The sequence below is a fragment of the Colobus angolensis genome, unplaced genomic scaffold, assembly GCF_000951035.1.
Source record: "Colobus angolensis palliatus isolate OR3802 unplaced genomic scaffold, Cang.pa_1.0 Scaffold209, whole genome shotgun sequence".
NCBI lineage: Eukaryota > Metazoa > Chordata > Mammalia > Primates > Cercopithecidae > Colobus > Colobus angolensis.
In genome coordinates this window covers 1537816-1555633 of record NW_012115255.1, presented here as the reverse complement: position 1 = coordinate 1555633, position 17818 = coordinate 1537816, and the positions used below count along the sequence as shown (strand labels likewise).

The following is a 17818-nucleotide window of genomic DNA, read 5'->3' as shown; positions in this document are numbered from 1 at the left end:
AGATCCAGGCAGACACGCTGTGGAATGAAGGTCCTTGGTAACAGGTGCTCTGTGGCCTCTGACCATCCAAGATCCAGGCAGACACGCTGTGGAATGAAGGTCCTCAATCACAGGCGCTCTGTGGCCTCTGTCTCATCCTACCCTTCAGAGCGCCTGACCTTGCCCCCCGGGGAGAAGCTCGCGCATCCAGCGGCCAGCCCTTCCCTTGTTTTCTGGGAGAAACACCGTGACTTGTAGAAATGACCACAAGATTTTTTAAATGAAGTTATGCAAATCTGATAGACTGAGGTAAATGTTTCATAAAACCAATGACTGTTTAAATTGAAGGACTAAATTGTTTGTGTATAAATATTACCTTTTATATTCCATTTGAGTTTTATGTAGATGAGCACATTACTTTAATGACCTGCATTTGCGGAGGGAGAGAGGGAGAGCGGCTCCCCGAAACCCCCACCAGCCAGATGGCTGCCTTTTCTTGCATGAGATTAAAAGATGTTTCTCATTCACGGAGATGCTTCTGAGGCAAATTAATATCGCTGGCTAAATTGCTTGTGTTTTTGGAATAAAATTTAAAGAGAACTTTTTAAAGCAATTGGTGTCACAGGTTCTCAGAGAAGATTACTCTCCAGGTAGATTCGGTAATTAATGGAAAGAATTCTGTGTTAATTGACTGCTTCGGGAAGGGAAATGTAATGACTCCTTATTAATCATGAAAAGAGACGCTGCATGCGGGGACGGCAGTAATTGCTCTAACAGTGGAGAAATGTTAATTAATGAAAAGAACAATGATGTAAGAAATTAGCTGCATAACACTTGCTGCTGAAGGAGGTAGGATTTTAAGCACATTATTTAGAGTGGAAACCACAGAATGTTGCCTTGAAAAACACACACTCTTGCCACCCAAATTTAAGGGGGAAAACCTGTCAGTGCTCTTGGCATTTTTGCTTGAAGAAGCAAAAACATTCACCCCAGAGCTATATTTATTTCAAACAAAATGGCATCTCCAGTCCGGGCTTCTGAAACCAAAATCATCCCCAGACCAAAACGAGGTCATTTATTAATGTAATTTCAACACCTTAGGTCATTTTGACTGCTAAGGACAAAGGGAGTACAAAGTATTTTTCCCTAAACTAAAACAAATTCCATTTATAATATTTCCCAGCTAATATAAAGAAAAATTCAGATTCACTTTCCGGACAGAGTATCTTTTTTAAAAAATCTAATTGTAAGTCCCAGAGAGAACATAACAGTTTCCACTCTAACGACTCATTTTCAGAAAAGGGAGCAGCATTTGTTAGCACACAGGGACCTGCGGAACCCAGTCCCAGGCGACAGTGTCCCCAGAGCCCCCGTGATGGCTGGGTTGAGTCTGGGCACTCCCAGCCAGCGCCCCACAGGTCCGCACAATGGGGAAAGTGACAGGTCCTCAGGACCAGGCCGCAGAGGGGTGGAGGACAGGGCTCCCTGGGCTCCCGGGTGGGGCCCCGCTGACCGCTGGCTCTCCCCACAGGTGGAACGTCCTGGGGCTGCAGGGCGCGCTCCTGTCCCACTTCGTGGAGCCCGTGTACCTGCAGAGCATCGTGGTGGGCAGCCTGCACCACACGGGCCACCTCGCACGTGTCATGAGCCACCGCATGGAGGGTGTCGGCCAGCTGCCCACCTCCTACCGGCACAACCGGCCTCTCCTCAGCGGTAAGAACCCCCGTCCCCGGGGCCCTCCGCCTCCTTCCCACCGCCAGGCCAGACACAGCTGTGCCCGGCGGTGCCATCCCCGGCAGACTGCACCCATGTTGGCTAGTGGCAATTTAGGATTTAATAGGCAAAGTCCTACGATTTTAAAAAGGAAAACTGATGAGAGGTTTCAGCGTCTCCCTGCATATAGCAACAGGCCAGGTCTTGACGTGAATTCATGACTGTGTGACCATGTTGTTTTCAGAATGGGTCATGGTGCTGTTTTCACAGCGGTGTCTGAAGGAGCCCTGAAAACAGAATCGCTAGTGCTGGGCTCACCTGAGAGGCCCCACCTGCCCGCCTACAGGAGGCGATGCTGAGGAAGAGCCAGGTGGGCGAGGAGGGGCAGGGAGAAGGGGCACGAGGGCCACACGGCGGAGCGGGTCTTCGGGACCCAGGGCCCCGGGCCTCCGCACCCTTCAGAGGCTGCAAGGTGACTCCGCAAGCACTGGGCCGGCTCCGCACCAGGGTTCCCCACAGCCCAGATGTCCTCAGGGACCCGAGCCTCCCCAAGCCTCCACTTCCCCACGTTACCTGGGGCCTGCCCGGGCTGCCTGGCACACAGCCAGTTGCAAGGATGACGAGTCCCTTGGCAGCTGTGAGATGCCCTAGAAAGACTGGGGAGTGGTCTCGGGAGGGTTTTGTGAAGGACACACTGACCGGAGGCGACTCCCTGCCTTTCACGGGAACGATGGAAAGCCAGGGGAGGGTTCCCCAGTCGCTGCCAACCTCGTGCTGGGCCTGCAGAACACCAGGTCTCTGAGCCAGCCTCCCTTGCTGGAGTGGGAGAGCTCTCTGAAGGGCCTGGCTGTGGCAGAATCAGGCAGATATGTGAGGGAAACAGAGACAACCTGTGCCCCAGCAAGGAGGGCGACACCACGGGCTTGGCAGGGTTAGATCTTAAACCAAATCACTGGAAAGAGAAAGCAGGACGATAAAAGGGTGGTGTCCTGCTGCAGCTGAGTCCCTGGACCTAGGATTTCTTCCCAGGACTCTAAAACTGCTCAAATGATAAGATCGGGGTTAAATAGGGATTCGTGGAGGCAGGAGTGGGAGCTTTTTTTGGAATAAATAATTTGTGAAAAGCACCTAACTGTGCTGCTCGATTTTCACACCAGCCAATGACAAAGGTTATTATCTCTGTCTTTTTATTTTTTTATTGAGACAGGGTCTCTCTCTGTCGCCAAGCTGGAGCGCAGTGGTGCTCCCTCAGTTCACTGTAAGCTCCACCTCCCAGGTGCAAGCAATTCATGTGCCTCAGGTTCCTGAGTAGCTGGGACCACAGGCATGCACCATCACACCCGGCTAAATTTTGTATTTTTAGTAGAAATGGGGTTTCACTATGTTGGCCAGGCTGGTCTTCAACTCCTGGGCTCAAGTGATCCACCCGTCTCAGCCTCTCAAAGTGTTGGGATTATAGGCGTGAGCCACGGTGCCCAGCCCCTCTGTTGTCTTAATGTGGGATGGGAAGAGACTCAGAAATTCAACACCTTGCCCAAACCCCTCATCAGTAGGGAGCAAGGACTTGAACTCAGATCCGATTGGCAGTAAACGCCCAGTTCCTTCAGCGTGCCACTCTGCATGCTGGGCAGTGTGGTGCGGTTTCTTAGGGCAGTTGTCCGTGTTTCTAATCATACAGAAACTAACAATGAGAGACAGGCCTCGCAGCAAGAGGCCGCAGCTAAGGGAGGGGTGGCCGCTGCTCCCACGTCGTTGCCAAGACACCCACTGGCCGCCATCTCCCACCAGGCGAGGGCCTAAAGGTGTGCCTCCAAGCCACAGCCTGTACAACTCTATGCATTGTTGAAATGGCCAATCACTGCAGTGAGTCTGGACCCAGTTTCAACCTCTTTCTTGCTTTCCTGTTTCCTTTGGTTCTTTTAAAACAGTGACGACTACTTACTCACTGTGGTAGAACAGAAAAAACTGCTCTGGAGTGGGCCCCAAAAAGTGCTGGAATCACCGGTTTGGAACTCAAAGCAAGTGTTCCCGCGCTGGGGGCCCACAAGGCCTCGGTGCAGTTCTCAGATTTCAGAGTTAAACCTGAGAGGATTTTCACCTGTTGGACGAGTAGCCCCTGTGATCTTTTTCTGTGCGTTTTCCTTAGACCATCCTCGTTCTGTGTCCAGTGCCTAGTGAAGGGCTTATTTAAGTCTGTGCAGCACAAGGAAATACAGACTACAAATGCAACCGTGTCCTCCCCAAGTCACCATCAACGGAGCAGGTGTTGCCCTCCCTGGGCCCTGGCGTGTCACCCTCGACAGCCAGTCTCCCAGTGCTGATTTTCAATCATGTGTCGATCTGGGAACATGTCAACATAAATAAAAACAGGAATTTCGAATCCTAAGTGTGAACACAGTGAATTTTAGAAAACGCAATTAGAGAAATTCAGATCCACCTGACATCATTGAGCGGCACAGATAATGGCCAAGCCCGAGAGACACCTGTCTGCTTCCGATCCCAGGTGGCATCTGCCTACTCCCGATCCCAGGTGACACCTGCCACACCACAGCCAGCGCAGCCTGACTAAATATTTCAGCCTCCATTTACATGCTTATTGGGAATCTGGTTTTTATTATTTTGGAGATGCAAATGAGCCTAAATGTTGGTATCTTGCCTGCACGCAACCCCTAAGCTGTCCCTGCACTGTTCTTGATGGACATTTAAAAACCAATCATGCAAATTTTGAAAGGAAATCATCAGAATTTCTTGCACCAAAAGAGAAAGAGATCTTGCATAGGGATAATAATAAAAAGCCCCCTCAAATAAGCAAATGAAGTTTGCTTGAAGCTTCCCTCAAGGTCAGTTTGCAGAATTGCCTTAGAAGATGAAGCTTATGTATTAGCAGAATGAGATCGGGCAATTTAGATATAGCTAAATCAGCTCTGAGTTAAAAAGAAGCAGCCAAGCTGAAACAGATACCCTTACTCACACAGTCACAGGATGCATATTAACATTCTTGAAGGATATACTTGAAAAATTCTGCACTTACCAGTCTAAACCTACGGCAAAACTTCAGGACCAGAAGCCCATTTCGAGGCTGTCTCAAACCCTAAATCCTTCAGCAAAACTTGCATTATTTCCTGAGTACAGATAGCCTAAAGGAGTTTGCCCTTGGTCCTTCTCAGTGAATTCAGTAAGATGGACAAAATGATGGAGACAGTAATTAATAAAAATCTATGCTTTGATTAATCATCCTTTTAGGAAAAAGTGAGATGAAAGAGCCACTTTGACAGCCTGTTCCACCAAGCTGAGGATATATGCTTCTCCCAGCTTTCAACATCAAGGCTAAATTTTTATTTCTCTTCATCAAGGAAAAAAAACAAAAAACAAAGGGGAAAAAATCAGGGTAGGATAAATTCGTTGTTTGTGTTAATGGCATATTTAACAGATATGTGGTCAATGATTAATTTCTTAGTCCACACTGAAGATAAAACTGTGATTATTTTTATGGCCCACCTCAAGGTCTTGGCAATGAACATGAAATCTGAGAGATGGACCCAGAGAATTGATTGTTAGAACCATGACTTGTTTAAGACTCCTGGTTTATGTTCGTTTGATGAACATTGCAGTGCTGGTGATAAAACAGAGGAGAACACGGGCTGTCTTCCTTCACAGCACACACGTTCCTGGAGTCGTGAAAATGGCCAGCTGGGGCGTCCAAAGCCCTTTCAGGTGTCCATGTTTCACAATAACCCCATTCGTCAGAAAGAAGTTTGATACTTACTGAAATGTGTACCAATACTAGCTTATGAAGTTTGCCCAATGCTACCTATTTTTGGCATTCAAAGTATCTCTCTGTTGCCATTTATGTCCATATTTTTTATGAGTCCAGATTTTCAAAATGTTGTCACACTAAGTTGAAGAAACTACTATGGAGTATCAGGCCTCTTTAATTCAGGAGAAATTCCTGAAATTAATGATCACTAAGAGTATTTTGCAAAATAACATATTAGCGAAGCAGTAGCAAATATTTTCTTGTATCCAGATGGTAAGTGATTTGCAATATTATTTTTACATTAAAACAGAGGTCTACTATGGAGTAACCTACAAAATTTTTGCAAATATTTAGTAATAAACACATAAGCTAGGAATTTATCCTCTTGTGCCCATGCAGGAATTTTTGGTGGAAAACATTATAAATCTTGCTAGAATAATCTAAAAGCAGTCTTAGCTAGGTGTGGTGGCTCATGCCTATGATCCCAGCACTTTGGAAGGCTGAGGTGGGAGGATCACTTGAGGCCAGGAGTTTGAGACCAGCTTGGCCAACATAGCCAGACCCCATGTCTACAAAAAAAAAAAAGAAAAGAAATAAAAGCAATCCTCATATCTTTTCATAAGAACTAAAAAAGTTAGATTCAACAAAGAACTATTTAATGAGACATTTTTTAAGATTAGCACAGAACTTTCTAGGCAAGTTAGATGACACATAGCTTATGATAAATTTAAAATTATTGAAAAGCCTTGTTTTCATTTTCTGGAGAATCCTGTTAAAAGTATTTTGTGTAATAATTAATTTTCATTTAATTTCCACCACGATCTTAAGGAATTGTTTCCCAATAGAATTTAAGCAACAAACTTAATTCCATTGCTCCTGAGAATTATATCACTGACTCCAGGAAAATCCTTCAGTTGTCAATACATTAAATGTATCCAACATTGAGAAATTGATCAGCATAATCCAGGCATTTGCTTAATCATTCAGCAAGTGTGTACTGATGATTTACAAAGTGGCGGGCACAGTCCTACACTGAGAATAGAGCAGTAACAAAACAGTCAAAACTCCACACCTCAGGGTGATTGCATTCCAGCAGGGGAGATGGACAAACAAAATATGAGTGCTTTGTCAAAAGAAGAAACAAGACAAAAGAAGGATTAAAAAGTGACCCTCAGCTCTAATAAAAGGGTCAGGAGCACTCTCGGTTTGGTGGAGACACTGGCGCAGTCCTGGAGGAATGAGGGAATGGAGCTGAGAGGACTCCCACAGGGTTTTGCGAAATGGGCAGGGTTGGGCTGAGAGTGTGGGGTAAGCAGTGGGAGAGAGAGGCTCTCTGGAAAGGCTGCAGCAGGCTTCCTCTCCCTTCTCACCAAGGGAAGATTCCAGCTGGTTTCAGGTTGCTGTTTGGTTCCCAGACCTGAAACAATCATGTGGGCCTGGCTTCGGTGGGGTTACGAAGGTGGTTGCAGGGCTAAAGGGAAAAGTGCAGACTAGGACAGTGCTGGTACCGTAAAAGCCACGTAGCCCTCACCAGCATCTTAGGATACCAGACTCTCCCCCTGCCCCCCGCCCCCCGTGCTTTGCTGCCTCGGGGGCTAGAAAGCCTCACTCTGCTGCAGTGAGCCATACCTCCTTCAGAAGCCTCAGGCTAAGAGCACCATCCCTCTTCTTCTGAACTGAATCAGCCTCTCCATGGACATCCCTCATTGCTCACAGTCACATCCCTGGAGTCAAAACTCTGAGGTTTCTCTGGCATGAAAACCTTTCAACATCGTCTCTGCCTAGATGTGCTCTTCTACCCAGGCATGCAAAGCTCTGCCATTCTGAGAGAGAAATGTTTGCCAATCACAAAACTTAATGAGAGACTAAAGACCTTTATCTTAAAAAAAAAAAAAAAACTGTGTCCAGCATTGACAGATATAGAACGATGGCCCCCTGAAGATTCTGGAGAATTCTGGAGAATCACACTCCCATGGGGCTACACCGCAAACAGAGGACAGCGGGAGACCTTGGTGGGGCACCTGCCATTCTCCTTGGTGGCACCAGAGAGTGAACGGGAGAGGGAAGAGTTGCCAGGCCAGGACCTGAGGAAGGGCAGGGATGGGAAGTGAGATCTTCCGGTAAGAGTCCCTGGGAAGCTGAAGGGCTGAGACATGCTTCAGCAGCCATGGGAGGCTAAGGGGGCGGGTGGGCCTGCCTCCCAGGGCCAAGATGGGCTCAAGGGAAACAGCTCCTTACAGTGTTTACAGCTTGAAATGATCTCCACTCCTGATTTAAATTAAGATGATCCTATTACTCATTAGATCAAAATAACTCTATGAAAAATGTATAAATACAATATTGCCACACACAAAAATATAAGCAGACACAGGAGATAAAACCCAAATCCAGAAGAAACAACAGGCAGCAGGACAGATCCTAATATAACCACGCTCAGTAGGAGAAAGGACATTTTCTAAAGCAAGGTGGAACACTTAGGGGGAGAGAGATGAAAGCTCAGAAAAAAATAGAACCAAATAGGAATTTCAGAAATACAGAAAATAAAATAATTTGGTTAACAGAGCAAACAGAGGATGGTTTAATACCAAATAAACACAGTGCAAGAGAGAATTAATAAATGGGAGCACAGTTCTGAAGAAAACATCCAGAATGCAGCACAGAAGGCAGAAAGGATATATGGAGGATGGATGAATAGATAGATAGATGATAGACAGATAGATAGATAGATAGATAGATAGATAGATAGATAGATGATAGATAGATAGATAGATATAGATAGATGATAGATGATAGATGATAGAGAGATGATAGATAGATAATAGATAATAGATGATAGATAGATAATAGATAATAGATAGATGATAGATAGATAATAGATAATAGATAGATGATAGATGATAGATAAATAATAGATAGATGATAGATGATAGATAGATAATAGATAATCGATGATAGATGATAGATAATAGATAATAGACAGATGATAGATGATAGATAATAGATAATAGATGATAGATAGATAATAGATAATAGACAGATGATAGATGATAGATAGATAATAGATAGATGATAGAGGATAGATAGCTAGATAGAGACTGATAGATATTTATTTTAAGGAATCGGCTCATGCAATCGTGTGGGCTGGCAAGTCTAAAACGTACAGGGCAGGCAGCAAGCTGGAGGTTTCAGCAAGAATGGAAGTGGCACATCTAGAGTCCACAGGCCATGTGGAGGCAGAATTTACTTTTCTTCACAGAACCTGAGTCTTTGCTCTTCAGGCCTTCAGCAGATTGGATGAGGCCCAGCCATGTTGCAGAGCGTTACCTGCTCTATTCAAAGTCTAACAAGTTAAATGTTAATCGCGTTGAACGTGCCTTCCCAGCATTTTCTGGGACTGCCGGTTAACCTCACAGTTAATCTAGTTGGGTGCTCTAGCCTAACCAAGGGGACACATAAAATGAACCATCACACACAGAAAGTATGAAAGATTGCTAAGAGCGGGAGAGTCTGAATGCATGTGATAAGAGTTCCAGAAAAACAGAGAAAAAGTAATGGAACAGGAGAGATATTTAAAGAGATCGTAACTAAGAATTTTCCAAGACAAGCAAAAAGCATCCAAACTCAGATTTGAAAAGCACATTATCCTCCAAGAATTTTTTTTTTTTTAATTCTCATCTCAGTGGTTAAATTGCTGAAAAACAGACCAAAAAAATCTTAAAAGCAGTCAGGAAATGAAAGACAAATTCACTTCAAAGGAGCTAAATCAGACTCAAAACTGATTCTCAGAAGACAAAAAAACAATGAAATGGCGTCTTTAAAATGCCGATAGAAAAACAATCTCAACTTACGATCCGATAGCACGAAAAAGTATCCTTCAAAAACGAAGGTGAGACAGCGTTTGCAGACAAACACTGACAGTCTACTCCGATGGGCTCACTCTACAGGAAACACTCAATGTGTTATTTGGGCTTAAGAAAAACGATCTCAAATGGGCAATGCGGACTGAAGAGCAATGAAAACCAGCCACGCTTTTATCCAGCTTGAAACCTGGCGTATTACTACATTTTGAGTGCTAGGGCAGAAAAATACATAATTTGGAACAAAAGACCCTATTCCCCCAAAGTCCCTTTGTCCCGTATCTTTTGAAATAATGGCAAGCCTTACAGAAGCCAAAGGTCATGTCATTATCAGGCTGAAACATGAAAAATGCAGATTCTTTCCTCTGCCATGGAAATTTCACATTTTCTGAAGCCTCCTGCGAGCCTCTGTGCTTTAAACTCGGGGGAACCCGAGCAGTCGTCCATCCTCGCAACTCCTCGGCTGTCTCTTAGGAGTAAAGTTCCTGGAGATCAGTGGAGGCACAAACCCTCCTGAGAGGACACCACCCGGGCCTCAGCATCCCTGGACGTCACGGCCGTCCCAGCAGAACTCGCACCCGGGACATTCACAGACAGTGCAGCCAGTGTGGCCTGTCCCACGCCCTGCAGAGCCTGCCTTCCAGCCTCTCAGCACCTCCTTCTCAAACCAGTCACATGAGGGAAGGTGAGGAAAAGCCACCACGGTCTCTGTGTTTTCAACATTCATATTCCCTTCTGGCTTGCAGGAACCCACAAAATTTTTTTTTTTTTTTTTTTTGAGACGGAGTCTCGCTCTGTCACCCAGGCTGGAGTGCAGTGGTGCGATCTCAGCTCACTGCAAGCTCCGCCTCCTGGGTTCACACCATTCTCCTGCCTCAGCCTCCCAAGTAGCTGGGACTACAGGCACCGCCACCACGCCCGGCTAGTTTTTTTGTATTTTTTAGTAGAGATGGGGTTTCACCGTGTTAGCCAGGACAGTCTCGATCTCCTGACCTCATGATCCACCCACCTCGGCCTCCCACAGTGCTGGGATTACAGGTGTGAGCCACCAAGCAGGGCCGAACCCACAGAATTTTTTAGGACTATCTCGCAGCAGAAAGAACCAGCTGTCCATCCTCAGTCAACCTCACCATCTCCAGCCTCCATAGTACATTTTATGTTTCTTATGGAATGCATTGTATCAAAGCAAGACAGCAGCTGTAAAATTACTGGCAATTATAAAGATGTCCATATCAGTGATAATGAATAAAACGGCATTAATACAGCCTTAGAAGTTAGTTACCCCAAATCCGTAAGTTCACATTAAATGTACCATCTCTACTTCCATTAAAGGCATGTGGGTGTGCGTGAGAGAGAGGAGACCCCACAGCATGCCTGGCCATACAGAAAACTCAGGAGATCCCTCTGATTCCTTTAGCTTTACGAATCTGTGCATGCCCAGATGGCGTGCTGTTCCGTTCACTCTGCAAAATTAAATGCAGTGCTACCCAGTGACACAGACCTGCCTCCCTGCATGTAAAAATTATACTCCTGAAATGTCTTGTGTAAAATTAATTTTGGGAAAGTGAGTTACATTGTAAATACAGTTGGCTTGCTATTTAAAGAAATGCTGTAATGTCTCACTTACAAAATGCCTTTTTTAAAAGGTAAATAAGGATTTCCTTCAAGTCAGGTATCTTTTTGTAGCTCCGCGAGCCACAGTAAAACTCACTTTCATACATGAATTGTGGATTCACCCCCCCGGTCCTAGTGATGGTGACGTAACAGGAGTGGTCGTGGTGATCACGGTGGCAGTTGAAGGGTGCCGGTAGGAGCGGTTAATTAACTTGTCAGAGGCCACACTGCGAGTACGTCACAGAAGTGAGTCCAGCTTTTCTCTGCTGCCAGAGCCCACTGCTAACAGGACTGTGTGCATTTAGTGAAAAGGTCACACGGTCCCATCGAGTCAGTCTCTGCATACCAGACAGCCTGGCAGAATATTCGTGCCACAGGCTCCGGGAGACCAGCTTATTCCCATACAGATCTGCTGAAATACGACAGCTCCCTTAAAAATGTTATCAAAGATGAATGGCCCATATGCTGCATGGTATATTCACAGATTAATAAAATGCCAACACATCCCTGAGTTACACACCAGGTTTAACAAGCGTCTGTGAGCGTGGTTTCGTGACAGAAGGCTCGGGGAGAAGCTGCTCAGGTAGCGAGGGCGTTATTCCCAAGGCCGCTCAGGCGCAATTACTAAAGAAAATGTGGGCCCGATCCTGCTCACCACCAGGCTACACAGTGTTTCAGGGACACCACCTTTTTTCCTCACCCTTCCTTGGGCTTCCTACACAAATTTTCAAATCCAAGGTCCTACCGGACAGAGGCCACCCTCACTCAGCAGGTGCACGTGCCAGGTGCCCCATGCGTCTCCAGGTCACTCTGCACACCCAGCCGGTGGCGCAGAACTGCTCTCTGGGCAGCCGCAGGCCCCCACCATCCCGGACCGTCAGCCCCACGAGTCCTCATCACACGCAGAAGGCACAGAGGAAAAGAAATAGATGTGGGGAGAAGCAGCCCACGAGCTGCCACCTGCAAACCCCCCTGTTCTGCGGAGTGTGGGGCCCAGAGCGTGCGCTGTCCCTCCTCTGCGAAGAGCGCTGCTCACTCCGTCCTTAGACCAGTCCCGAGGTTCACTCCCAGTGGGCCGGACAACGGCCCCACCGATGCCAAGTTCGAATCCCTGACCCTGTAAATTACCTTTTATCTGAAAAAAGGGGTCTTTACAGAGTAAACTAAGGATTATGAGACGGAGGACGATCTGAATTATCTCAGCGGGTCCTGCCTGCAGCCACCTCTGTCCTTAGAGGGAGGCGGGGGAGATATGGCACATGCAGAGAAGCCGGTGAAGATGCAGGGAGAGACGGGAGGGAAGCCGCCACAAGCCAGGGAGCCCGGGATTGACCAGAGGCTGGGAGAGTCAAGGAGGGTCTCCCCAGAGCCTCTGGAGGGGGTACAGCCCTGCCTGCACCATCAGACTTCCGGCCTTCAGAGCTAGGAGAGGACAGATTTCTGCTCTTTTAAACCACCACATATGTAGCAATGTGTTACAGCAATCACCTAAAACAAACACAGCCGACAAAAGTACAACGCTCCGTGCATGTGGAAACCACATTAGAACAGACAGGACTGTTCCTGTGTGGCCATTCACCGAGGTGCCCAGCGTTCCATGGGGTTAGTTTGGATTTGTCTGAGCTTCTGGATGCCAGAGGTTCACAGGAATGTTGGTCTCACAGGGCAGCCTGCAGAGTGAGAAGCGCAGGAGCCCCGTGCAAGCGTGTACGTGTTTGTCCACAGCACTGAGGTTTCTGCGTGTGATTTCTCGGGAGGATGCGTTTCTCGTCAGAGTTCAGCTGGCCTGATGCTCAGGTTTTCTCAGTTCAGCCAGCACAGTCTCCGTCCCGCGATCGCCACAGGTCTGTTCGCACCCTTCACCGCTGGAGATTCCCTGAATCCAGGAGACATTTAGGGCTGTGAACTGGGGAAAGGAGGTAGTGCCATGTGTTCTGGGTGGACTGGGTCACTAGGTATGTGCTGCTGTGTTATCTTGAGGAACAGGGTGGGACAGACCTGAGCAGGTGCCCCTGCAGCAGCAGACGCCCTCTGTCCTTGGGACTCGAGTTCTATCTTCAATCAGCCGATACCCACTTCAGGAGGAATGAGCCAGGAGTTAATGCATTTTCACATTTCCAGCCATAGGAGTTAAAATTAAACACAAGCCAGGCTTTCGTTTCTAGGCCTGAGCACATGTGTCTTCACCTTGTATGGTTCTGTCTACAACTACTGCTAGCAATGCAATCAACCTGAGTTAAAGTTTAGCCCTAACACCCTTCAACTCTCGCAAAACCTACTTCTCCATGGCCAGGAATGTGCTCAACAGGAACGCCATGTGCGAGCAACTGCACCGGCTCCCAGAAGACTCTGCGCATCTTCATAAAGCACCTGGGAAATTGGTGGAAAATTATAAAATCAATGCACCGTGAGTGGGATCATTCACGTATGAGCAGAAGCCTCCTGAGAAACCAACTGGCTCCCCCGGGTCCAAATAAATAAAACAAAGAAAGGAAGAGCCTGGGGTGACCTGATGTCCCAATGCTGGAGTGTCCTCAGGAGACATCCCAGGACGGGGAGTTACCTCCATGAGTGTGATTCGGGCCGCGGGGAAATGGAGAAAGAGTGAAAGCACACGAGGCCACAGTGCCTCCATGTCGGTGAGGAAGAGACGGCCTCCCTGGAGGCTGGACACCTGCTGTGGGAGGGCTGGCCCTGGCGTGGGAAGAGGGCCTGACTGCTGGCCGCACTGGAGAAGGAAACTCCTGGTTCCTCGGAGCAAGCAAGCCGCTCCCGACTGCACTTCCCCTCACCATGAGGGATCTGTCCCACGGAGAGAGTCATTAACGGCAGAACCTAATGGTGAGACTGACATGAGCATCCATGTCTCTTTGTACATGAGACTCGAGGGATCTGGGCCATGGTTCCCGCTTCATGTGTGTGATCAGCTGCAGAGGTTAGTTACAGCGAAGTCAGAAATGGCCGTCGGTGTGAATATTCAGGAAAACATCCCAACGCTCTCTCTCCATGGAAGGTTTATTAAAAAAAAAAAGACAAGAAGGTAGAAGAAAAAAGGACTGCTATTCTTCTAGGCTGCCTTGGGAAGTTTTTCTCTTGCCGGCAGAACACAGAGCGGAGTGGACCCTTCCCTAGGAGCTCAAAGCGTGAGCACCCTGCCCTGTCCCCTGCAGAGGACAAATAAAGGGAACAGAATGTGTTTGCCGTGAAAGCAACTCTGACCTTCGCTTGTCAGTCGGTTCCTCATTCCCTGGACACAATTAGGTGATTGTAACTAAGTTGGAAACGTTCCCTGTGATCTAACTAGAAACGTTTTTGATCTGTGTGACATGGAGAGCACGAAACAAACTGCAGTTGGCCTTCAAATCCTCCGTCCGATGAAGACACCAGCATTCCTAGCCCGGGTGCCCCGAACGTGCTGCCATTTGCCTGATCTGATCTTCACATCACCTCGTGAAGCAGAGAAGTCACCTGTCACAGAGCAGTAAGTGGAGGGTGACCTCGGGCCACGGGACTCAAACCGCCTGGAACTCCAGCCATGCATTTTCCACCGCCAGGGTCACGGACAGGCTCGGATATTGAAGATTGCTCCTGGGTTTACGCCACTTTCTATGTTAAATAGCAGTCTGTGGGGCTGTTGTAGTTAGAACTGGATGATTTGCAGTGTGATTTGCATCGTCACAGGTGAGCTGAGATGTTATTTACAGCAGGTGCCGTCCTCCCTGTGCACACTCGGACACATGGGACCACACCCTGGCAAGGAGAAGCCCCTGTGCAAGGTTGGACCCCGTGGCCCAAATGCCAGCTCCTTCCTTCCGCCCACCACGTGTGGAGCAGTGCACGTGCTGGGTTCACACCCACGTCCTCACAGTTGCCTTCCTGGAAGTGTTTGGGCCTCATCATGGCTGGCAGATGGGAGTGTTGGGAGGAAGCCCCATCAGATGGCAGCCAGCCAAGGGCCAGGAACAATTTGGCCACGCTGTCCTCCGCAAAGAGAAGGGAGATGGGCACAGACCAGAGCCAGGGTGTCCTGACAAGGAACCAGGAGGTCCTGTGTAGACCTCGGGCTCCCAAGGCTTTCCTCTGAGTTCAGACTTTGCAGCTCAGTGCCTCAGTGGTTGATCCTGACAGTCATGGAGACCAGAGGGATGGGAGCAGGAGAAGGAGGGGAGGCACCTGGTGATGGGAGCAGGAGGGGGAGGGGAGGCCGCCCAGTGCACGCAGATCAGGGCAGTGACTGCCTCTCCCAGTTCCCGGTCATCCCTGACCTTGGCGGCTGGCTCCTCCAGCCCAGGCGGCCCCTGCCCAGTAGGACGTCCACAGCGGCCAACAGGCCAGATTGTCCCTCCTGGCTCTCAGTGGCAGCTGCCACCATGGATCACTTGAAGGAAAAAGGAAGAGCTGATGTGAATGGGATTCACCTGGTGTCCCACCCTGCCCGTCCGAGGCCGGCAGAAGCTCGCCAGGTGACTTTCGAGGTGGGTGGGGTGGGACATCTGCTCGGTCTGCGCACAGAGCTCAGGTTTGTGGATGAAGCTGACAGCAGCAGAGGATCTGGGGTCTGTGGCTGTGCAGCTCCGTAGTGAGTGGGTCTTCCCCTGAATTTAAATGAAGCCCGGTTCCAGGAAGGTGTCGTGAGCTGTGCTGCCACATGACATGGGGACAGCTTCCTCCCGGGAGTCTGCTACGGCCGGAACCCACTCGCACCATGCTCAGCCCACCAGGTCTTTGCTGTCAGACCAATCATGACACCTGGGCTTCTCTACCAATAGCCGGTGGCTTCCCGGGGACCTGAGCAGGCACTTGGGTGGCCTGGATGCAATACCCTGGCCAAGACGCCAAGTTCTTCCCTGCAGGCACTGCTGTCTTGCGTGATGCATGATGGGCCCCCGAGAGCTCAGGGGCCCCGCTCCTCTCTGAGCATCGCAGGACAGCAGGCCAGGAAGGCAGGCAGGGCTGGAGAGGCAGAGCTGACCTGCAAGGAGACGTGAATGAGAAGGAGATGCCCGGCCAGCTGGGCTTGGGGAACGCATCGGGTAGGACGTCCTGCAGGTGCCGCGGGAGGTGGGAGATTCAGGAGGAACGAATGGAGGAAGGGATCCTGGGTTATAAACCAAGACTCTCAATGCCACTGCCGTGAGCGGGAGCCTGGACTCCCTGCCGACTCACTCTTGCGTGGACCACGCGTCTTCCTATGAGACTCTGAGCAAAGACAGGGCCAAACAGCACATGCCTCCCCGCCCTGCCCGTGGATGTCTCAGGGCCACGTCTACCATGCCGGGCCCATGAGGAAGCCCTGGGCATGGGAAGCATCGGGCTGTGTCTCTGGGGCGCTGCCTCTGGCCTCCCGCAGCCTGTATTCCTCCGATGCCTTCCCCACCCCGAGGGTCACATTGCCAAATGCAGGCTTCAGAAGGGACTGAAAGAGACAATGAACTGGGGGGGTGGGCTCAGCTGCACCTGAATCTCATGTGTTGGAATCCTGAGGCTGTCACGGCAGGGTCTCGGTAGGTGTCCCCTGGGGTTTCCAGACATCTCGTGGCAGCATCTCCAGAAGCCCTAATCAGCACAGGAGCACCTCAAGGAGTTAGGGCTGGGGCCACAGGTGGAAGCCAGAAAGTGCCCCACCCCCAGCTGCAAAGCAGCTGCCACCCCAGAGTGGAGACCTCCTCAACACCCCTCTGCAGGGTGAGCCGGGCTGCAAGGACTGTGTGGTCCAGGTTAAAAGTCCAAGCACACAAGGGGCAACACATCTGAAACTCGGACTTCCCTGAAGACGCCGGCTCTCTCTGGACCAGACCAGCATTGTAGGCTGCAGCCCTGCAGCTCACACAGGCACCTGAGCTCAGACAAACCCGCGCTTGGTTTAATGCTCCACTGTCCTCTCGAAATTCTTCATAACTTTCTAACAAAAGGCCCCATATTTCCGCTTTGCACTGAGTCTCAAACATTCTGTAGCCAGTGCTGTTTCGGGATCACATTGCGGATCAACTGATCCTATACTCGTTTCTGTCTTGTTTTTATTGTTGTTTGTTTTGTTTTTCTCATCAGCTAAACTGTAAGCCCGAGGGAACCAGGCAGTTGGGTGCTGCTTACCAGCCCCGGTGTTTTGCCTCCAGCAGAGCTGGGCCTACAGAGGTGCCCGATAAACACGCTCTCAGATCACTTCCACGTGGCTCTGCTCATTCATTCACTCCACAAAGATTTATAGAAGGGAGGGAGTCCGGACGGAGCTTTATTATCGCCAGACTATTAAAATCTTTTCGATTAGAAGGTTGACGCAGGCGCAGCAACGCCGTGGACCCGAGGCGGCCACCACGGTCCTGCCCGATTTGCAGCCTCCGCCCTGCGGGTGACAGTGAACTGGCCAGTTCTGAGGATGAAAAGGGAGGACGGTGTGCATGAGAATATCTCCTCCCGCTCGCACACAGGCTCCGTTTCCCCGCAGCTGCCCTTGGGGGTGCCCCATGTGGGGCCAGGAATATTAACGCCCGCCTTTCCCCATCTCCCCTGACAGGCGTGAGTGACCCCGAGGCGCGCCAGCCGGGGAAGTCGCCCCCCTTTAGCGTGAACTGGGTCGTGGGCAGCGTGGACCTGGAGATTATCAACACCACCACGGGGCGGAGGAGCTGCGGGGGCCCCTCCCGGCTCTGCAAGCACGTGCTGTCTGCGCGGTGGGCGCGGCTGTATGGCAGGGTAGGTCGCACCCATCCTTGGAGGGAAACAGGGCCCAGCCAGACCCTGGCTCCAGCCCTGAGCAAGCCCCCGGGAGAGGCCACCCCTTGGTCTGCAGGGAGGGAGAGGCAGGACACAAAACCCAGCGCCCCTCACGTGTCCTTTTCCCAGCTGCCCAAGCCAGCAGCGTTTCCCCAGTAGGCTAGAGACCCTGTTACCCCAGGCA

At 49.6% G+C, this 17818-nt stretch overlaps 1 protein-coding gene across 1 annotated transcript in view; it reads left to right on the top strand.

Moving 5' to 3' along the window:
• ADARB2 (adenosine deaminase, RNA-specific, B2 (non-functional)) overlaps positions 1–17818 on the top strand; it is a 529062-nt gene that overhangs the window by 509280 nt on the left and 1964 nt on the right. The window contains exons 8-9 of the mRNA XM_011942292.1: positions 1511–1692; positions 17435–17613. Of these exons, the coding sequence (XP_011797682.1) occupies positions 1511–1692; positions 17435–17613 (361 nt within the window). The remainder of the gene's footprint in view (positions 1–1510; positions 1693–17434; positions 17614–17818) is intronic.